A 24,176-nucleotide genomic window follows, 5' to 3' on the forward strand; every position below is an offset into this window, starting at 1 on the left:
AGCAGCAAATGAAGAGAGCATTTTGTTACAACTATATTTTCATAATAACTTCCTGTATATCTCTACTTTAAACATGCAATTATACATACGCACATACATGTCTAAAATATATCTAGGATCAAGCCTGTTGCTCTACTCATGAGAGTAATTTCATTGACTTTAACAAATCTTTATGTGTGAGTAAAGCAAGCAGGGTTTTGTCTAGTTTGTGTGTGTGAAGCTCTAGTAGTCTATTAAAAAACATTTTGAATACAATTGCGCTGTTGGACTTAGAGCCTGTATGCCAAGACTTGAAAGATTATTTTTAAAAAATGTGAATGAATTTAATGCATATCAAAAATGAGGGGCCAATAGCTAGAATGTGGATAGGTGTAAGCTTCCCACACACAGCTCTGCCAATAAACTTTAATTTTGAACTGTAACAATCCTGCTATTCCAGTCTAGAACTTCTTTTGAGCAGACATTGTCAATCAAGACGTATTGTGCAGTTGTTTGGTAATACATTGCACAAAAACAGGATACTAAAATGAGATCAATGTGCACATTGTCATTTGTGATCTAAGATAGGATAATTTCACCAAGATTTTCAGGATCAAAAGATTTATATATAGCAAGTCTTAGCATGGAGAAAATTACTTAAGCAAAATTAATATTTTAAAATACGAGTTTCCAGTGGAAGTGCAGAAAGATCCTTGATAACAGCAGCTTGACCAGTGATGCTGTAATACATACTATATGCAATTGGAGTCCCTAAACTTGTTGGGGTCTGGGGATTGCTTTCTCTTAGTGGTCATGGACACAAGATGCCTAAAGGGAGCAGGGAAACTTGGGGAGGAAGCGGCACCACAGCCCTTTGCCATTGCTTCCCCTGCACCTGTCATCAGTGCTGGCATGCATTTTATAATTATACGTCCCAGTTTCTTTTAAAAACAGTCATACTTGGGCTCTTTAATAGAGTATGTATTAAGTTTAGATACAACTTCTTGCTTTGTCAATACACTTCTTCAGGTGAGGAGAAAAGATCCGATTTGACAAATTAATTTAACCATCTCATTTTTAAAAATAATCAAATACCTTAAACCCAACTTATCCAGTACTTTTATATCAGAAGGGGTATTTTTCTTACCTTCAAAGTCCACATCCCCTACTAATTTGGTTTTCCCTGTCAGAGGGTCATGGATATGGTTGATGCCTACATCAATCACAGCTGCACCTTCTTTAACCATATCAGCTGTAATCAACTTTGGAATACCTGAAATCACCAAGAAATATTTGATTAACACAGCCAGATACAGAACTAAGTAATCTGCTCTTAATTATAGAAAATTTTATATAATTGGTTTATTTTTTCAGTATCTTTGTCATAGTTTTGATACACAGAAAACACCATGGTTTTAATTAGATTTTGAGGGTCAGAAACAAGGTTGATGTCAAGAGGTTGTGTCTACAGTGAGCAAATAATTTCAGTGAGGCTATGTAAGATCCTATTTCTACAGCACATCCTTGGATTCTTTGATTTCCCATATATTTAATTGTTAAATACTTGACATTCCAACCATTTACCTGAACAGCGTACAATATTGTTTACGTAACATTGCTGACACAAATTTTACTATTCTAGAAGCAGATAAAATATTGCAACTGTTCGACATATACATGCAGCCACTAGGAGATCTAGCAAGACATTGGGGACTCAAGATATGCAGGTGACACACAACTCTATCTTTCACTACATATGAAAACACCACTGTCACCAAGCTAACCCAGTAATTGACTGAGATCAGTTCATGGATGAAGAATAACTGCTTGAGGTTGAACCTGGGCAAGTGGAGATTACGTTACTGGCAGAAGTAAATGCAGAGAAGTTTGTAGCTATGAAACAGTCTCCTTTGGTTGAAGATAGACACCCAAAATCGGTTAGTCAGTCCACATTTTAGGAGTGCTCTTGGATTCCTTGCTGATGCTAAGCAAGTGCAGAGCAACCTCCATAATAACACAAATAAATAATTCTGCTACCTATAGCTAGTTAGGAGATTGCATCCCATCCTGATGGATGATGACCTGGCCTCAGTAAAACACACCTTCATTAACTTCTAACTGGACTACAGAAGTGCAGTCTACCTGAGCGTGAAGCCCTCAGCAACTAAGAAATTCCAACTGAACTCAAGTGCACAGTGCATGTCTTCAACCAGCCATCACGAATAAAAACAACTTAATACACATAAAAAGAAAAACTCACATAATTCCCTTCAGCTCAGAGAGAAGATGGGAGAAAGAGAAAACCACAGATGATAGTTACGTCACTTAAAACACTATACAGGAAGATACCATGGTGATGAACGTGGTATAAGAACCAGAATAGAATGGAAGGTTATCTCAATATTTGCAGTTTTAGCTAAACTTCCTTATAATCATCAGAGGAAATAACTAGAATTCTACAAATGCCAAGGTTGTTATCCAAGGTAATTGGTAAGCATAAGGGTGACCTCTTTGTAGACACACATGCAGACTGATCTTACTCCTATTGAAGACAACAGCAAAACTCTTTTGATGTCAATGGAAGCAGGAATGGTCCACAAAGACTCTCTTCTTTGCAAGGATCCTCATCGGAAGGAGCTTGATTTTAACACCCAGGCTTGTGCAGAGAGATGACTGCTCTAATCTGGCTTCCAGGCTCTGCTAAAATCCAGCATAAGCTCTTTGAACCATTTCAACAATTCTCTTTGACGCAGAGAAAAGCCCTACCTGTCAAGAACAGAATTTTAGTGCCATTTTTTGAACTGTGTTCCAATATTTAAATAAACTTATAGTGTTTTATATTTTTAATGTGACTTATTGCTATGGCTTTAGAGACAACAACAATAGATCTGACTAGACATCAGACAGATCTGCCTGGCTAGGCAGCTAGTTAACTAAGCCCTGGTCTACACTAGGACTTTAGGTCGAATTTAGCAACGTTAAATCGATTTAAACCTGCACCCGTCCACACAGTGAAGCCCTTTATTTCGACTTAAAGGGCTCTTAAAATCGATTTCCTTACTCATAGATTCATAGATATTTAGGTCAGAAGGGACCATTATGATCATCTAGTCTGACCTCCTGCACAATGCAGGCCACAGAATTTCACCCACCACTCCTAAAAAAGACCTCACACCTATATCTGTGCTATTGAAGTCCTCAAATTGTAGTTTGAAGACCTCAAGGAGCAGAGAATCCTCCAGCAAGTGACCCGTGCCCCATGCTACAGAGGAAGGCGAAAAACCTCCAGGGCCTTCCAATCTGCCCTGGAGGAAAATTCCTTCCCGACCCCAAATATGGCGATCAGCTAAACCCTGAGCATATGGGCAAGATTCATCAGCCAGATACTACAGAAAATTCTTTCCCGGGTAACTTGGATCTTACCCCATCTAAAAACCCATCACAGGCCATTGGGCCTATTTACCATGAATATTTAATTACCAAAACCATGTTATCCCATCATACCATCTCCTCCATAAACTTATCGAGTTTAATCTTAAAGCAAGATAGATCTTTTGCCCCCACTACTTCCCTCGGAAGGCTATTCCAAAACTTCACTCCTCTGATAGTTAGAAACCTTCGTCTAATTTCTAATCTAAATTTCCTAGTGGCCAGTTTATATCCATTTGTTCTTGTGTCCACATTGGTATTGAGTTTAAATAATTCCTCTCCCTCTCTGGTATTTATCCCTCTGATATATTTATAGAGAGCAATCATATCTCCCCTCAACCTTCTTTTAGTTAGGCTAAACAAGCCAAGCTCCCTGAGTCTCCTTTCATAAGACAAGTTTTCCATTCCTCGGATCATCCTAGTAGCCCTTCTCTGTACCTGTTCCAGTTTGAATTCATCCTTCTCCACCCCTGACAAGTGGATTAGCGCTTAAATCGACGTTCCCGGCTCGAATTTGGGGTACTGTGGACACAATTCGATGGTATTGGCCTCCGGGAGCTATCCCAGAGTGCTCCATTCTGACCGCTCTGGACAGCACTCTCAACTCAGATGCACTGGCCAGGTAGACAGGAAAAGAACCGCAAACTTTTGAATCTCATTTCCTGTTTGGCCAGCGTGGCAAGCTGCAGGTGACCATGCAGAGCTCATCAGCACAGGTGACCATGATGGAGTCCCAGAATCGCAAAAGAGCTCCAGCATGGACCGAACGGGAGGTACGGGATCTGATCGCTGTTTGGGGAGAGGAATCCGTGCTATCAGAACTCCGTTCCAGTTTTCGAAATGCCAAAACCTTTGTGAAAATCTCCCAGGGCATGAAGGACAGAGGCCATAACAGGGACCCGAAGCAGTGCCGCGTGAAACTGAAGGAGCTGAGGCAAGTCTACCAGAAAACCAGAGAGGCGAACAGCCGCTCTGGGTCAGAGCCCCAAACATGCCGCTTCTATGATGAGCTGCATGCCATTTTAGGGGGTTCAGCCACCACTACCCCAGCCGTGTTGTTTGACTCCTTCAATGGAGATGGAGGCAATACGGAAGCAGGTTTTGGGGATGAAGAAGATGATGATGAGGAGGAGGTTGTAGATAGCTCACAGCAAGCAAGCGGAGAAACCGGTTTTCCCGACAGCCAGGAACTGTTTCTCACCCTAGACCTGGAGCCAGTACCCCCCGAACCCACCCAAGGCTGCCTCCTGGACCCAGCAGGCGGAGAAGGGACCTCTGTTGAGTGTACCTTTTAAAATGCTATACATGGTTTAAAAGCAAGCATGTGAAAGGATTACTTTGCCCTGGCATTTGCGGTTCTCCTAGATGTAGTCCTAAAGCCTTTGCAAAAGGTTTCTGGGGAGGGCAGCCTTATTTCGTCCTTCATGGTAGGACACTTTACCACTCCAGGCCAGTAACACGTACTCGGGAATCACTGTAGAACAAAGCATTGCAGTGTATGTTTGCTGGCATTCAACCAAAATCCGTTCTTTATCTCTCTGTGTTATCCTCAGGAGAGTGAGATATAATTCATGGTCACCTGGTTGAAATAGAGTGCTTTTCTTCAGGGACACTCAGAGGTGCCCGTTCCTGCTGTGCTGTTTGCCTGTGGCTGAACAGAAATGTTCGCCGCTGTTAGCCACAGGGAGGGGGGAAGGTTGAGGGGGTAGTCACGCGGTGGGAGGAGGCAAAATGCGACCTTGTAACGAAAGCACATGTGCTATGTATGTAATGTTAACAGCAAGGTTTACCCTGAAAGAGTGTAGCGACTGTTTTATAAAATGTGTCTTTTTAAATACCGCTGTCCCTTTTTTTTTCTCCACCAGCTGCATGTGTTTCAATGATCACAGGATCTTCTCCTTCCCAGAGGCTAGTGAAGCTTAGAAAGAAAAAAAAACGCACTCGCGATGAAATGTTCTCCGAGCTCATGCTGTCCTCCCACACTGACAGAGCACAGACGAATGGGTGGAGGCAAATAATGTCAGAGTGCAGGAAAGCACAAAATGACCGGGAGGAGAGGTGGAGGGCTGAAGAGAGTAAGTGGCGGGCTGAAGAGAGTAAGTGGCGGGCTGAAGACAGGGCTGAAGCTCAAATGTGGCGGCAGCGTGATGAGAGGAGGCAGGATTCAATGCTGAGGCTGCTGCAGGACCAAACCAGAATGCTCCAGTGTATGGTTGAGCTGCAGCAAAGGCAGCTGGAGCACAGACTGCCACTGCTGCCCCTCTGTAACCAACCGCCCTCCTCCCCAAGTTCCATAGCCTCCACACCCAGACGCCCAAGAACGCGGTGGGGGGGCCTCCGGCCAACCAGCCACTCCACCACAGAGGATTGCCCAAAAAAAAGAAGGCTGTCATTCAATAAATTTTAAAGTTGTAAACTTTTAAAGTGCTGTGCTTAAAGTGCTGTGTGGCATTTTCCTTCCCTCCTCCACCACCCCTCCTGGGATACCTTGGTAGTCATCTCCCTATTTGTGTGATGAATGAATAACGAATGCATGACTGTGAAGCAGCAATGACTTTATTGCCTCTGCAAGCGGTGATTAAAGGGAGGAGGGGAGGGTGGTTAGCTTACAGGGAAGTAGAGTGAACCAAGGGGCGGGGGGTTTCATCAAGGAGAAACAAACAGAACTTTCACAGCGTAGCCTGGCCAGTCATGAAACTGGTTTTCAAAGCTTCTCTGATGCGTACCGCGCCCTCCTGTGCTCTTCTAACCGCTCTGGTGTCTGGCTGCGCGTAACCAGCAGCTAGGCGATTTGCCTCAGCCTCCCACCCCGCCATAAACGTCTCCCCCTTACTCTCACAGATATTGTGGAGCACACAGCAAGCAGTAATAACAGTGGGAATATTGGTTTCGCTGAGGTCTAAGCGAGTCAGTAAACTGCGCCAGCGTGCCTTTAAACGTCCAAATGCCCATTCTACCACCATTCTGCACTTGCTCAGCCTGTAGTTGAACAGCTCCTGACTACTGTCCAGGCTGCCTGTGTACGGCTTCATGAGCCATGGCATTAAGGGGTAGGCTGGGTCCCCAAGGATACATATAGGCATTTCAACATCCCCAACAGTTATTTTCTGGTCTGGGAATAAAGTCCCTTCCTGCAGCTTTTGAAACAGACCAGAGTTCCTGAAGATGCGAGCGTCATGCACCTTTCCCGGCCATCCCACGTTGATGTTGGTGAAACGTCCCTTGTGATCCACCAGAGCTTGCAGCACTATCGAAAAGTACCCCTTGCGGTTTATGTACTCGGCGGCTTGGTGCTCCGGTGCCAAGATAGGGATATGGGTTCCGTCTATAGCCCCACCACAGTTAGGGAATCCCATTGCAGCAAAGCCATCCACTATGACCTGCACATTTCCCAGGGTCACTACCCTTGATATCAGCAGATCTTTGATTGCGTGAGCTACTTGCATAACAGCAGCCCCCACAGTAGATTTGCCCACTCCAAATTGATTCCCAACTGACCGGTAGCTGTCTGGAGTTGCAAGCTTCCACAGGGCTATCGCCACTTGCTTCTCAACTGTGAGGGCTGCTCTCATCCTGGTATTCATGCGCTTCAGGGCAGGGGAAAGCAAGTCACAAAGTTCCATGAAAGTGCCCTTACGCATGCGAAAGTTTCGCAGCCGCTGGGAATCGTCCCAGACCTGCAACACTATGCGGTCCCACCAGTCTGTGCTTGTTTCCCGAGCCCAGAATCGGCGTTCCACAGCATGAACCTGCCCCATTAGCACCATGATGCATGCACTGGCAGGGCCCATGCTTTCAGAGAAATCTGTGTCCATGTCCTGATCACTCACGGGACCGCGCTGACGTCGCCTCCTCGCCCGGTATCGCGTTGCCATGTTCTGGTGCTGCATATACTGCTGGATAATGCGTGTGGTGGTTGATGTGCTCCTAATTGCCAAAATGAGCTCAGCGGCCTCCATGCTTGCCTTGGTATGGCGTCCGCACAGAAAAAAGGCGCGGAACGATTGTCTGCCGTTGCTCTGACGGAGGGAGGGGCGACTGACGACACGGCTTACAGGGTTGGCTTCAGGGAGCTAAAATCAACAAAGGGTGTGCCTGTACATCAAGGAGTATTTCAGGCAGGACTGCATGGAGGGTTCCAATAAGAAATGGTGCACCAAAGTTATCGTTGTTATTGGAACAAGGAGGTTAGCCTGGCCTCTGATTGATACATGGCTAGATTTACCTCGCTGCGCCTTCTCTGTGAGTGACTGCAGTGTGATCTAGACAGGGGAGGAGGAAAATGAGTACAAAACAAATCTGGTCTATTTCTTGTTCTGACCCACTCCATCTATCCTTTACATCTTTGGCTGGCAGCAGACGGTGCAGAAGGACTGCATGCCATCCACATCTCATGGCTGCTTGGCAGAAGATGGTACAGTACGACTGCTAGCCATCTTCATCTCTTGCCTGCCTGGCATAAGATGGTACAATACGACTGCTAGCAATCCTCATCTCTTGCCTGCCTGGCAGAAGATGGTACAGTACGACTGCTAGCAGTCCGTATCGCCTGCCCGCTCACCATAAGACGGTTCAATAGGACTGCAGGACTAAAGAGAATGACCTGGTCAAGTCACTCCAAATTTAGTCCCTGTGCCCATGTCTGCCCAGGCGCTCCTGATCGACCTCACAGAGGCGACCAGGAGCACCTCAGACATGACGATGACGGCTACCAGTCGTACTGTACCGTCTGCTGCCACAAGGCAAGGGGTTGCTGCTACTGTGTAGCAATGCCGTACCGCGTCTGCCAGCATCCAGGAGACATAGGGTGACGGTTACCTGAGCGGGCTCCATGCTTGCCGTGGTATGGCGTCTGCACAGGTAACTCAGGAAAAAAGGCGCGAAATGATTGTCTGCCCTTGCTTTCACGGGGGGAGGGAGGGTGGGAACGGGGGCCTGACGATATGTACCCAGAACCACCCGCGACAATGTTTTAGCCCCATCAGGCATTGGGATATCAACCCAGAATTCCAATGGGCAGCGGAGACTGCGGGAACTGTGGGATAGCTACCCACAGTGCAACGCTCCGGAAGTCGACGCTTGCCTCGGTACTGTGGAAGCGCTCCGCCGAGTTAATGCACTTAATGCACTTAGAGCATTTTCTGTGGGGACACACACACTCTAATATATAAAACCGATTTCTAAAAAACCGACTTCTATAAATTCGACCTAATTTCGTAGTGTAGACATACCCTAACAGTTCCCTCAAATGTTAAGACAAATACTATATGACACCTAAATCATTATGTGCTATTGAGGAATAAAGTATAGAAATACTTGTACATTACCTCCATATTATATTTTATATGATCTAAAAGGAATGACATGTTATTCTGATAAGTGTAACCACTCAAAGCCCTTTCCAAATTTTCTTACCTATTACAGAACCCCCCGCTTTTTAAATGAGAAGACATTCCATCTTTAAAATAAAATACAGCCTTGCTTCATGTGTTATAAGGACACCTTCATTCTCTTGACTCTGCCACTCTTTAGTAATATGGGCATTCTAATACTCTAAAACAGAACATCTGCAGCGCCCCTCAGAGATATATGTTGTAAAAGGTTTCCCTTCTCCCACTAGCTGGGTCAAAGGCAGGAATGGTTTGAGAGAGCTGTGGGGGGCAGGAGAATAGAAAGCAAAAGTGAGTGTTTCTGGATGCAAGCTGTTTTAGGGAGAAAGGGACTGCTGTATGAGAGAGAGGTGATACAACAACATTTCTCTCTATATATTGTATATAGATGAGCTTGAAAAGTGTTGAAAGAGGCAAATTTTCTAATATACGTTCCAATAATGTTGAGAGGTGCTGGCCTATGTCTATTTCATCAAACTGTTACACAATAAACTGGAAGTTGTACTGGTAATAGGACCACTCCACAATTTTATGGGGGGAAATTATCTGAGCGGCATAGAGTCATACTCTACAACTCTTATTAAAGCTAGCAGGAGTTGCACAGCTAAATCCTTTATAACGATTTGAGAACATGCCCTATTAACACAGTAATACTTAAACTAAACAAAAAAAAATTGCTTGCTCCTCCCCCACAACCACCCCCCCAAAAAATTAACACAGTTATTTAATTCTGCCTCAGCACAGAGGGCTGGACTAGATGACCTCTTGAGATCCCTTCCAACCCCACATTTCTAGGATTCTGTGATTTACCAAAGTCTCCTTTGCATACCAACTGCTACGAGATCACTGACTCCTAACATGCTTTACGTCTAATATGTGGGAAATCCTTAAATGCGTAGGTTTTGCAGAAAAAGCTAATTATCTATTTTTTCAAAATCACAATTTAGGCAGAGCTGTTTTCTGCAAGAAATGTGAAATAAGAACACTTGAGGAAATGAATAAACCATTGGCTTGATAAAATGCAGACTTCAAAAACTAACAACTAAATGGAAGATAGAGTATTGCATCATGAATAGCATTTATTGCAGAAAAGGAGTCAAACTGAGAGCCAGCCTGCAAGTGGGCCTGCTATAGATGTGTTAGGGAACACACAAGGGCCTCCTCCTGCTGGCACTTCCCACATACAGCCCTGTCACAACTGTGGTCCCACCACAAATGGGGTGGGGAGGAAATAGGTTCATGCCCTGAACTCCCTTCATCCTAGCAGCAGAGCAAGCCAGGCACATCGGTGAGAATATTGCACCATCCCAGAGAAAGATGCAGTCTGCACAGTTCCTGTGAACTCAGGGAAACTTAAAGGGATTATGCCTTCCTGAGGCACGATCTCTCCCGGAGCTTCCACTGGGGCTATGCAACTCCATGCCACACCCAATGCAGGGCTGTGTATACTTTGCCCAATCTAGCCCAGATATATCTCGTATTGTGTAATGAGTGTTGTATCATGTTCCTCTAACGAGTGACATGAAGAAAAAGTGTAAGCAACAGGTATTGCTGAATTGGTACTGAACGCAGTTTAAATGCAAGCACAGCCAACAACAAACTCTGTTCAGAAGCTGTGATTAAACCCTGACAGTAAGTTCTGATGAACTACTAAGCAGCATTTATCTACACAGACACGCTAAAGAAAATGATTCCACATCCATTATTATTTTCTACTTATAATTTGTGAATTCTGGTTAAGAGCACAGTCTCGTAATCACCATATGGGAGATCTGAGCTCAAGACCTGAGCTTGATTTCCTTGCTCCTAAGCTGGCATGTGAAGAAGTGCATTTAGCCTGTCAGGGAAAGCAGCACCTCACTTCACATTTGAACAGAAATGATAAGCCTCAGAGTAAGCCATACCCATATTCATCTGGAAGGCAGTTAGCAAGGCTTGGGGTTTGGAGTGTGGAGGAGTGATCGGGGAGGTGAAATGACACAAATCCTGTGTACAGCAAGAGGGGCTTGAATGACCACTATGAAAAAAAAAATAGAAGAACTACATAGACATTGGCCAAACTTGTTTCTAATGTTGCTAAGATATTAAAAATACCATTAAAGCAACATTTGCCATCCAAAGTTGGAACTCTGATCACTTCTTTATTTAGTAAAGAAAAGCCCAATCAAAACACAAGTATTTCTGTCTACATATCTCCAGTAATATCAAACCACTGAACTTTCCAGTTACTAATTATAGAAAATCCATTCTTTCAACAGCCCATTCTTCCGTTTACCTCCTTATACTGCAATTGTACAAAACAAGGATGAATAATACATACATAATACCAAAACACCACATTTAATTTGCCAAGACTGCCCTTAATTCTAATAGCAAAAGAAAGACACTATTGTTACCTGAACATGGCCTCCAGCTGATTTACGGAAACCCTACTGTCAGAAGCTGAATGACTCACCATTTTTGTACAGTACAGAAAATGTTTTAGTTTATATAATTATACCTGTATTAGCTGTGCACTGACTGGTTTCCATTCCTGAGTTCATCCTTAAGCTTCCCTAAAGGGAAGGTGTCATACGTGATGAGAAATTAGTTTATGAATCTGCAAATTTGAAGGGCAAAAACTGAGGGCCAAATCTCTTCCCTTACTCAAAACAAGTGGACCCACTGAAGCACCCTCAGCAAGCATGATCACAACCCACTTAGATAACACATTTAAAACAGATAGTGGCACCACAGTTGTAGAAACCGAGCACCTGGTGAGTTTTTAACATTTGCCATTGTAGTATTAAGGACACTTAGTATTACCTGCAGCTACTATTATAATGTCAGCTAGTTGGGTATGGATCTTTAGCTGCTCTTTTGGAGTATATCTGTGAGTAATTGTCACTGTAGCATCACCTGTAATGTAAAATATTCACAATTAATTGTCATTTATAAAACTCCCACGAAGTATTTATTAACATGTGGAAATGATTCATTAGATTTTGGCATAGTAAGAACACACACTTGATCAAATAAATTCCTGTCTTATGATCTGATACGTCATCAGATATATTTCTTTTTTATGACTGGACACCTTTTTTTCAGCATATGCAGAATGCCATTGCTTGCCTTCCCACAGGTACAAAGAAGTGCAACCATATCAGTCTCATCCTTCAAAAGCATAACCCAGTGCAGCTGTTTAACAGTGTGGACTAAATTCTTTTCTGGGTTAACGTCACTGAGGTTCATGGAATTACATGAGAATGAATTTAGCCTCATGAATCTATTTTACTAAATGTGATGTGAGTATAGCATTATAAGACGCCTTCACTTATCACAACCTAAAACACTGGATATAAGGAGACTATGTTTATAACTTTCTCCTCATATGCCCTTGGTCATTCATCTCTCTCTGTGCCTACTATACACCTCTCTTGCCATTCTGTGGCACAAATTCTGGGGGAGACTATGGACTTCTCTGTGTCTACAACCAGAGATAACAGCACAGTTACCTTCACATCTCTGCATTTCCCGCAGGTCAGATTTTAGTTTTCAATGTATATTTTGGAGAGGTTTGAATGTGCAACAAGTGGTAATGAATGTTAACAGGAGCAGCATTCATTCTTGTTGATATTTCCCTTTGGATTTGAAAATGGTTCATTGTGCAGGAAGGAGACATGCATGGCTCTGCCTCCGTTCTATCCACTACAGAGCTTGGATTGCATGGGGATTCCTGGGAGCTACAACACCAATATGGAAGTCTACCACCAAGGATTTTCTGCTTACAAAGCTCTGCCCCTGGCTACCATTAGTTTCACATTGGCGGCCAGCACATGGAATATCCCTGTTGATTGCAGTGTCCCTAGCAGATTTCAGAGAGGAGAGGATTTCTTTAAGAAACATTCATGCCCAAAACAATTAACAACACTGTCACTATTTGTGTATCTGATAAAATTCCTATTAGACAGACTTGAGAATGCCTGTCACTATGCCCACTTAGGGGAAGAAATTATCCAGACCAAATCCTATGGTATTATCAAGTGAGGTACCTTGGCTGTCCTATGCCTTCTTCTCCTAAACCCCAGGAGAAGCACAATGATAGCTCATCTCACACTGCTCAGACACTTATTATTCCATTAATATGGATACCAAAAAAAGTAGGAAGGAAAATGTCTCCCAAATATCCATTTCTGCTTTTCTCTCATTGCAGATGCAGAAAAGTCTTGTTCCATCATCTCCTGTTACTTGCTGTTAAACAAAGAGCTGATCACTCATCTGTGCCAGAGACCACAGGAAGAGTTTGCATGCATGGCAAATGGAGGCCTACAGTCTTTTGGGCTAACTCAGAAGCTTTGGAGACCTGCCCTTGCATGGGTGTATGTAGCTGGGCAAGGACAGTTCTTCTGTGGCTCCTAACACTAGACATGAAAAATCGTACAATTGTGGGGAACCTGACAGAGAACCTGAGAGAAGCCCATCATGCAAATCAAGGAGGTTTGTGAGCATGGGGACCATGCTTCCTGGTTGTCTTCCAAAAGCAAGGAGGAGATAATTGGGAAAGCAATGAAGGTAACAATCAGCAAAGGAGACTCTTCCTAGGCCCTGAGCCTGATTCCCCCTCTCTTTCTCTTTGCTATCTTCCCTGTGTATGCTGAACCTGTTCTACCCCATGCTGTTCACCCTCCATCCATTTCAGGTCCCCTGGCACATTGTCTCCTCTTAAAATTTTACATTACAATTTTCACTATTTCAGTCCCTGCCATCTGCTCCGACACCTCAGGAACATCTATTATTGATCAAATCTGCACCTCATCTCATTAATACACTTTTTCCTTGTTCTTCTTCCCTATCCATCCTTCATGTATCCACCCTACTGTGAAGGTCACTCCCTCTTCCAGCATATGCCTGTACTTTATGTGCTCTCCCACAAGAGAAATGAATCATGAATACTACAGTAATTGGCAGCAGGGAGACACCCAGAGTGTGGGAACAGATTCACTGAATCAGTGGACCAGAGGAGGTTACACTGAGAGAATTTAAAAAGCTGTTGCAAAACCCACCTATCTGTTAAAGCTTATCCATAGCCAAAGTTAAAAACAAACAAGGGGAAAAAAAACCAAATAAGCCAAAAGGAAACCAACAAGCATAGACTCATAGAAACTGGAAAGGGTGAATCCCCTACAAAGTACCCTCTGGACATCAGCATACTGTACAGATCTGATCTAACTGTTCAGCACTTAAGTTCTTTGTTGATGGGGTCCCTGGAAAAAAAAACCTGGATGGTTGGCTGGCTGAAACACAATTCTAAGTGACAGGAGATAGACAGAAAAGGTGATTAGGGATCAAAGGAAGGGCAGCAACTTTCCGTACTCAAATTCAGGCTCCAAGGTTGAAGAGCCTGGCTGCAGCTGACTTTGAGTGTAAGATGGACCATTCTTCTAGAATCTCTTAGCTAAAAGGTCTGCTGTGATAACAACACCCCCAATCATTCTTGTCAAGAATCCTATAGATGAAGCTTAGACCTTGAGGTTACTTAAAGCTACATTTTCCTCCCTTAGCATCTTAGGGATCAATAAATGAAAGGAAATGCACAAAACAGATATTGTGGAAACAGAAAGGAGATATTATTTTTTCTGGAAATCCGCTGTCATATCTTTCGACCTACTGATTATCATTGGCACAAAAAGATTTAATGAGGGAGCAATTCCACTGGCAAAAGTTTTTCTTCTCCAAGGATCTCGCTCTCACATAAGTGAATTGATACGTTAGCCAACCTGCTTGCGTATTGAGATGCTTATATTAGATGAACCACTTTTATAGTTAATTTATTTTTTCCACCCAAATTGCAGAAGAACCAGATCTCCTCTTAGGAAATTAGCTAGATGGGTTTCCATGTTCATTGATATAAATAATAGATTCCAGATTGTCTGCACTGATCCATAATTGCTGAGATTTCAGAAAAGCACACTAAATGCCTCACATTGCCAGGACAATCTAGATTCTGGAAAACAGCCTGAGGTGTAGCTGCTATCCTGAATGGAAGAGCTTTATGCTGGTACTAATAATTCTGCATTACCACGTGCAGGAATTGATAATGTTGAGCTACTGGAATGTGTAACTCAACTCCTCCAAGCATAAGTAATGCCCCAGCTGAGCTGCTGCTGCCAGTGATCTCAAATTTCTTGTAAAGAACAAAAGAATTCAGCTATTTTACATCATTGCTTGGTATCCTTAAGCTTCAAATGAACGGTGAAGAAAAGGGTAGCATGCCTACTTCCTGTTCCATGCTAAAACAGCAACACCAGAGATGAAGTGCTGTAGACCTGCCCTCTCTTCTGGACTGATGGGGAGATCAAAAGGGATGAAGCCACAGAGGAGAAATGTCCATGAGGCAGCAATTAGAAACTGATGTTATCAGTTCCCATTCCCTTAGGGAAAAAAGTCGAGGGAGGGGAAATACAGACCCTGACATTATGGAATCCAGAGACAAGAAACATAGCTGTGTATCTAATAGGGGATCTCTGAAAGAAGAGTCACCTTTGCAACAGTAAATATGGGTACAGTTCTCATTAAGATTTTAGAAAGGAAGACTTTTATAAAGCTGAAAAGTCCTTCCACACCAACTTTCATCAAAGAAACTTCCTCTGAAGAGAAGAAATGCCAGCTTGTTTAGAAAAAAAATACCTTTCCTTCATGCACATAATCACACAGCCTTTTGAGCTACTATATTACAGGCCAGAGAGTCTGCAGTCAAGAGTAGGCTGGAAACTTAATCAGCTTCTAAGGCTGAACATTACAGGCTTTCCCTAGAACTTCTGAGGAAGGATTTGTCCTTAGGCAATCCCTAAAGCCAAACAATTAGCAGCTGCATTGAAGAACGGGCTTCACATCCACAGCAGTTATCATGGGACTTGTATGAACGTCAAAGTAGGGAGCTTTTCTGTTTATTTTGTGGTTAGGTTAAAATAGCGTAAATATATTTTTTCTATACACCATTACCTAAGAATTTCAAGAATAAACTTGGAGGAAAAGATTTTGCTGACTAAGGATTTTTGTGTGCTCCTGCTGAAATCACTCCACCAGCCTGCAAATATAGTTAGGATTGCAGCCTGGTTTCTAGAGCAACGGTTCTCAAACTGTGGGTCGGGACCACAAAGTGGGTGGGACCCCATTTTAATGGGGTCGCCAGGGCTGGCTCAGACTTGTTGGGGCTTGGGCCAAAGCCCGAGCCCCACTGTCCAGAACCGAAGCCAAAGCCCAAAGGCTTCAGTCCTGGGTGGTGGGACTCAGGTTACAGGCCCCCTGCTTGGGCCTGAAGCCCCTGGGCTTTGGCTTTGGCCCCCGCACCCAGGATGGTGGGGCTCAGGCTTTGGACCTGCCACCCGGGACAGCTGGGCTCAGGTTTTGGTTCCCCCTCCTGGGGGCATGTAATAATTTTTGTTGTCAGAAGGGGGTCGCAGTGCAATGGAGTTTGAGAACCCCTGTTCTAGAGAAGAATACAATTTCCTTTCTGAGGCCAGCATCAACTTTCCTGCCAGAGGGATCAGCTAGGGAGGTGTTGCCATCTGCAGGACAGAAGGACTTCTAGAAACATATCAGTATAGTTGAACCCAGCACAGGAGAAGAGCCCCATAATTGAGATAAGTCTGTAAAAAAATTGTATCAATTTATCAAAATTTTTAGATATGGGGGATTCCTCACCAGGAACACCTGTGACCTCTGATACAACCTAATCCTGATCAGATAAAGCTAGACAAGTTCTGTATCTTCTCTCAGCATCCAGAAAGATCCCCCTGTGACCCTAACTTTTTCAGCTTTAAGAGAAGCCTGTAAATCCATAGAAAATAATTTAATCAGATTATTGATGCCATCCAATTTAACCTTCCTCGAAGAGTCATTGTTTGAGGATTTGTATTTATTGTTCTAACTGGGTTCTTAGGAGGAAGAGGAAAACCTTTTAAAGTTTCTTTTAAAGGTGTGTGGGTTTGTTTGGGGGTAGATGTCTTAGTCTTAGAAGAAACTGGGGGTGACTATTTTTACTTACTTTTCACCTTTGCCCCTATTGGTGAAGGAGGAATAATTGTTGTCAGGGAAAGAACCACTCAGAAGAAATACAGAATGGGACTTGGTTTAGTGAGATTTGACAAGGAACAGGTGAATGTTCGATCAAGAGGTCATAAATGTTTAAAGTGTGGTTCTACTCTAAGCAGTGGCTGGAAAAATGACACTGTGGGGCTAGATGCTTATTGTCCTTCACTGATTTCAGATAAAATTCTTAATTTTATAATTAAAAATATGCATTTTTAAAAATGTTAGACCTTCAAGCTCTCCATGAGATCTGAAAGTCAAGCTTTTTTCTTTTCTGCTCACTCATCATCATCAATTACCCTGACCCAGAATGATGTGCAAGTGGATTCCAGATGCTCCTTAACAACAGGTTGCTGTATGCTAGGTGGGGCTTCGTTGGTGGGATGGTCTTGGGAAATCACTGTGAGGTTTTTGATTTAACAGGGAAGTAGGGTCAGAATGAGGGAAGAATTCTGACTAGTATTTTACTTTTTAGAAGTCAGATGGTAAGAGGTAGCTGGTTTATGGGGGTAGGTTCAAACATGGCATGATGCAAATTATAACCCTTAATGTAACCAGGAAACATACACGCTTTTAAAAAAGATTTATACCATTAGATCATTTCACCACAATTAGTATATTCACTCTCATTTATAGATTAAAACAAGGAAAAGGTATGTAAAATGTATGCCAAAATTCTAAATTTGAGATTTCAAATTAATAATAGAAAATTCAATGAAGATTCCCTTAGCAACTATCTCCTTGCTCTCAGGGATTACAAGAATGTTGTCTACTATCTGAGCATTGGGTAATTTGACTACAATGCAGTAAAGAATACAAATATTATACACAAAAGAACTTCACTTTGTTTTATAACCAAAGATGTGAATACTGTTGCAGATTACAAATATCTATTATACTTGCATGATGTGTAAACTGAGTGTTTTGAGGAAACCAACAAAACGCTTCCCGTGTTTTATCATTTCCCTCTCACCTGGGCCCTGATTCTGGGCTTTGGCTGAGCTGAGGATGTGGGAGCCTCTTAAGTACAAAGGTGGCTGTACACTACTTTTGCACCTCCCAGATTAGACTACAGCAGGGCCACTCTAAATATGCTACACTGCAATGACTCCCCACAGAGCCACCTACCGTTACAGTGTGCCTGAAGTGCATAGCTCCATACCAGTATGACAGGGGCTGTATAAGAAAGGGAGCCAGTTCTGCTGGCTATATGCCTCTAGGGAATCCCCTCTAAGACTGGGAGCTTTCCATAGAGCCAGCATACAGGGGTCACAGCACAGGGCAGAATCGAGCCCCTTGTGTCTGTAATTCAACCATTTTATAAAGACTGATTAAATAGGGATGGAAATCATGCCTACAAAGACAACTTTTGGATCTCCTACAAAGCTCCTATCAAGCCAAATAAGGGTTAAACTGATAGAAGCATCTTTAATTAATTCATCCTCTAATAAGAAGTCACCCAAGTCCCAAGTAACGGCCAGCTTTTGGGTTGGCAAAAGCCCTGTTACACACCTACACATCCATCTTCCTTTCATTCCCACACTTGTTTTGTTATGGATGCTTTGATTAGAAGAATAGATAATTTAACCTATAAAACACAAAGACACCTCCCCAGAAGTACAATACATTTGACAGGGAGGAAAGCAGCACATTGTATCTTTGCCAGCCAGGAACACATTGGGAGTCTCAACATGGTGGTGGGGGTGGAGGGGAGGGCCGGGGGAGAGTAGGCTGGAGGCACGACCTGGGAGCAGATACGTGGTTGAGTGTTATGGGGGGAAATGTGACGAGCCAAAGGCATGATGATGATCTCCTTTATCAAGCTATACAAAAAAAAGTGGATTCTATTAAGTGGTTGGGTGAAGCTTTTGGCCGAGTCCCCTGACTTGTTTCCCTGCTTCATTTCTCCAGTGTTCATAAATATAAAATCCTGCTTCAAAGCAGAGCCAATGAAAAAGCCACTTATATGTTGAATGGTACCTTATGCACCAGGAGGAAAAGGACCTATTAGTAACAATAGTCAGAAAGTAGAGGCTTCATCCTTGACAAATAAAACAAGCAAATAAAGTCCTACAAAGTATATGCAGGGTAGGCATTTAAAGGCCATGTAAGATAATGCTATCGTTTTAGAAGGCAATGTTAGATGACAGTGTATTGTGTACAATACAGAAATGAATATTGAGTCTACAGAGATATTCAAATTCTGGAAAGAGTACAGAACTTGACAAATTAGCTCAAGAGGCATGAAAAAGATTTCCTAATGAAGCAAGGCTCATTGTATTTAAAGATATGTTTTGAGAAAAGGTGACGGCACAGAAAGTGTTTTTATAGCTTTTAAGAACCTTTGGCGTGAAACAATGAAACAGGAAATATTTCCAGGAGGAGGGCTTTCAGAAAGCTGAGTGAATATTGCAAAACAGTATTGCAAACATTTTCTGGAATGAAAAAACAATGATGTATTTCAGTGGTAATTCATAACCCTTTCATTTGTTCTCACAAATATTCATACAAATAACTTTCATGTGCAAGAACGTTCATAGAAAACAAAAGTCTTACAAATACCTGTGCAAATATATAGTTGCAAAGTTTTGTGACAGAAGTATTTGCATGGTCATCTAGAAACTGACTTAAACAGCTCCAGTGACTTATTCAAGTCCTCCCCCTGTATACAAAATTTTCAGACATCCAATCATGGAACAGAAACAATAGCCCTGGGACTCAGATGTCCAGTCACACAGCATAAAAAATGAATTATGGATGGTGAATAGGAGTTGCTTATAATTTGTGAGAAATCCCATAGACTGAAAGATGTTTGCATAAAACATTAGTCAAATAAGCTTGAAAAAGAAGTTCATACAAGTTTAAGTCTGTTGATATAAGTAAATCTGCAAACAGACAAAGAACTAATTTACTCAAACAAACTATTTGCTACAAATAGTTTACATAGTTCTAGATATCAAATGTATATGGAGGAGTCATGCAATCATAGAATCATAGAATATTAGGGTTCGAAGAGACCTCAGGAGGTCATCTAGTCCAATCCCCGGACCAAAGCAGGACCAACACCAACTAAATCATCCCAGCCAAGGCTTTGTCAAGCCTGACCTTAAAAACATCTAAGGATGGAGATTCCACCACCTCCATAGGTAACCCATTCCAGTGCTTCACCACCCTCCTAGTGAAATAGTGTTTCCTAATATCCAATCTAGATCTCCCCACCCACACTGTAATTGAGACCGTTGCTTCTTGTTCTGTCATCTGCCACCACTGAGAACAGCCTAGCTCCATCCTCCTTGGAACCCTCCTTCAGGTAGTTGAAGGCTGCTATCAAATCCCCCCTCCCCTTCTCTTCTGCAGACTAAATTATGAGGAGAGGCTGAGGGAACTGGGGTTAGTTATGTGCCCCAGCCCCCTAATAATTTTCGTTGCCCTCCGCTGAACTGTCTCCAATTTGTCCACATCCCTTCTGTAGTGGGGGGCTCAAAACCGAACGCAATACTCCAGGTGTGGCCTCACCAGTGCCAAGTAGAGGGGAATAATCACTTCCCTCGATCTGCTGGCAATGCTCCTACTAATATAGCCCAATATGCCGTTGGCCTTATTGGCAACAAGGGCACACTGCTGACTCATATCCACTGTAATCCCCAGGTCCTATTCTGCAGAACTGCTGCTTAGCCAGTCAGTCCCCAGCCTGTAGCGGAGCACAGGATTCTTCCTTCCTAAGTGCAGGACTCTGCACTTGTCCTTGTTGAACCTCATCAGATTTCTTTTGGCTCAATCCTCCAATTTGTCTAGGCCACTCTGGACCCCATCCCTACCCTCCAGCATATCTACCTCTCTGCACAGCTTAGTGTCATCTGCGAACTTGCTGAGGGTGAAATTCATCCCATCATCCAGATCATTAATAAAGATGTTAAACAAAATCGTCCCCAGGACTGACCCCTGGGACACTCCGCTTGATACTGGCTGCCAACTAGACATCAAACCATTGATCACTACCCGTTCAGCCCGTCATTCCAGCCAACTTTCTATCCACCTTATAGTCCATTCATCCAATCCATACTTCTTTAACTTGCTGGCAAGAATACTGTGGAAGACCATGTCAAAAGCTTTGCTGAAGTCAAGATATATCACATCCACCCCTTTCCCGATATCCACAGAGCCAGTTATCTCATCATAGAAGGCAATCAGGTTAGGCATGACTTGCCCTTGGTGAATGCATGTTGGCTGTTCCTGATCACCTTCCTCTCCTCCAAGTGCTTCAAAATGAATTCCTTGAGGACCTGCTCCATGATTTTTCCAGGGACTGAAGTTCGGCTCACTGGTCTGAAGTTCTCTGGGTTCTCTTTCTTCCCTTTTTTAAATATGGGCACTGTATTTCCCTTTTTCCAGTCGTCCGGGACCTCCCCCGATCGCCACGAATTTTCAAAGATAATAGCCAATGGCTCTGCAATCACATCCGCCAACTCCCTCAGCACTCTTGGATGCATTAGATCTGGATCCATGGACTTGTGCATGTCCAGCTTTTCTAAATAATCCTTAACCTGTTCTTTCACCACTGAGGGCTGCTCACCTCCTCCCCATACTGTGTTGTCCAGTGTAGCAGTCTGGGACCTGATCTTGTCTGTGAAGACCAAGGCAAAAAAAGCATTGAGTACTTCAGCTTTTTCCACATCATGTGTCACTAGGTTGCCTCCCCTATTCAGTAAGGGTCCCACACTTTCCCTGACCTTTTTCTTATTGCTAACATACCTGTAGAAACCCTTCTTGTTACTCTTCGCATCCCTTTCTAGCTGAAACTCCAATCGTGCCTTGGCCTTCCTGATTATACCCCGCATGCTCGAGCAATATTTTTATACTCCTCCCTAGTCATCTGTCCAAATTTCCACTTTTTGTAAGCTTCCTTTCTGAGTTTAAGCTCACTGAAGATTTCGCTGTTAAGCCAAGCTGGTGGCTTGCCATATTTGCTATTTTTTCTGCACATTCTGCTATTCTTTCTGATTTAAGAAAAAGGTTTAACATTAGTTATGGATGTAGCTGTGCAGATTTTTAATTACATTTTCATGTAATTTAGGCCACATGTTAGGGGCCTAAATGACAACAGCAGTAAGTAACAGAATGATCAGGAAGCAGGCCGAACTTTCATTGGAGCAAATAAATTCAGATGGCAGTCGTTACAAAGAAAACATTGCGAGAACTGGTTCATTTAAATACTGTATCAACAATTCTAAGCATGGGAGAACAGAGGCAGATCCTGAATACAAGTGAAGGAAACTGAGGTATTTAACTGGCCCGAATATCTAAGCTGTGAAACAGGTCATTACTAACTAATTCCATAGCAATTTCTCTTTCTGATTATAAAACAAAAAGTGTCTCAGATCACTAATTCTTCTGAGTCTTGGCTGGTAGAAGCCAGAAAACTGTACAGTATTTTTGCCTATCAAACTTCACTCATCTAATTAGATCAGCATTGCAGACAGGAACTTGGAAAGTTAGTCCTTCTTCCTTAAACCTCATAACTAACAATATAAGAGAACTAATTCTTCTTCTTCCAGGGCAATGAATGGCAAAACTCCCATTGATTTTCATGAGAGCAGAATTGAGCCCAAAGCTTTTCACTGACTATAATTACTACACAAACATACAGAGAAGTTCCAAACACTAACTTTCCCACAGAGTCTTCATGGAAAAACTATATGATTAGTAACAAGCTTTCAACATTTCATTATATTAATAATACATTTCACTACACTCCTACTAAACATGACTGAAATTAAGCAACACCCATGTTTACTTCATTTATGAATGATACTTCTGCAGTTCTAACATCAAAACAATGTTGCAAGAGGGTAATATCTTATTTAAAATTAAATAGCATTTGTTATTCTTTTTACACTGCAATTATAGCGGCATATCAGTGCCGCTATAATGAAGGAAGCATCAGTAATCCCATTATAAACACTTATTTTTCCTTATTTTCAGGGGGGACATAAATTGAACCATAACTACATTCCTCCAGGCTAAGAGTTAATATTATAGGTCTCAGGTTGAAAAGATACTTTGTTTTTCATTTATAAACGTTGATAAGCAGTATACTACAGAAGTGGTCAGATATATATACCAATAATTTAAAAGAACATCAAAAAAATTAAAAGTAATATATAAAGTTTGGAGAATGAGGGATGTATCTTTATTATTTTTATATAAATATCATGTGTACCTCAGTTTACCTCTGTGATATCATCCTGCCTGGCTCCACAGAATTAAATCAAAGGATGCTGTTGGGGGAAATCATCGGGAAATGAAACTATGGCAAAAATAATGTACAGTTCAGAGAACACACCCTGGGGAAACAATGAGGCAGCTATCAATTGGGAAATGCCCCTGGGCCAGATTCCAACTAGGTTGGCAAAGTTTACTCTTTCCCAGCCGTACCCATGAACATAGGGGGTGCTAAAACTTTAAAGATGCTGGTTTAGGGAAGAAGGAGGTAGAGTCAGTTGTCAGCAGCTGCCTGGAGGGCTGAGGGGAGAAGACTCTGACAGAGACACACTAAAAAAGCAACACAGAAACTGCAGCAAACCAGCTCTCTCTCTCAACCTAGAGATGGAGGTAGCCAGGCAGAAGGGAACTTACAAAAGCTTGCAAGGAAAGATTATGATGTAGGTAAAGACCTATGCATATAAATGTTTTTGTTGTTATCCTTTGTTGTGTGAATTATGTATATTTTGCTGAATAAACAATGCTTTCTTTTAAATAAAATATTTTGAGTCACTTTAATCAGCAGCTGTTTCGGGCACCCAAAGAAAACAGTTTACAGATGCCAAACACAGTTGGATCTTTTGGGTTAACATGGTTAGTAAACAGGAGACTGAAGACCAGAAATCAAGTCTAAGAGTGGTAGGACCACATGGTTTCACCCAGAGAGGGGTGAAGGTAGCTAAACCTCTCCACAAAGGGGTGCAAGTTGAGAGAGATTAAAAGGGGTCTAAAGTGCATCTCGCCCTGTAACCGTGACAACATGCCTGACAGAAGATACTATTTTAATACGATAAACAATTAATCATTATCAACAGTTTTAAGCTATATTGGAGCAAACAGTTTAGTTGTTTTGGATGCATTTTCCCATTAATATAACTTAAAACCCCATCCTTATTTGAAGTCAATGGAACTATTTATGTGCTTAAAGTTAAGAACGTGTAAATACTTTGCTGAATCAGAGCCATAGGTATATGGAGGCAAAAAGGGAGGGCCTGATCCAAAGGCCAATGGTAGCAGCAGGAATTCAGCAGATGCTCAGCACCTTTC

At 42.6% G+C, this 24,176-nt stretch overlaps 1 protein-coding gene across 2 annotated transcripts in view; it reads right to left on the reverse strand.

Annotated features, from left to right (window-relative positions):
- Nucleotides 1-24,176, reverse strand: part of MTHFD2L (methylenetetrahydrofolate dehydrogenase (NADP+ dependent) 2 like) — a 67,999-nt gene that overhangs the window by 8,143 nt on the left and 35,680 nt on the right. For both annotated transcript variants that reach the window (XM_073340366.1, XM_073340365.1), the window contains exons 6-7: nucleotides 11,604-11,696; nucleotides 1,127-1,252 (exon numbers count right to left, since the gene is read on the reverse strand). In XM_073340366.1, the coding sequence (XP_073196467.1) occupies nucleotides 1,127-1,252; nucleotides 11,604-11,696 (219 nt within the window). The remainder of the gene's footprint in view (nucleotides 1-1,126; nucleotides 1,253-11,603; nucleotides 11,697-24,176) is intronic.

The sequence above is a fragment of the Lepidochelys kempii genome, chromosome 4 (assembly GCF_965140265.1).
Source record: "Lepidochelys kempii isolate rLepKem1 chromosome 4, rLepKem1.hap2, whole genome shotgun sequence".
Lineage (NCBI taxonomy): Eukaryota > Metazoa > Chordata > Testudines > Cheloniidae > Lepidochelys > Lepidochelys kempii.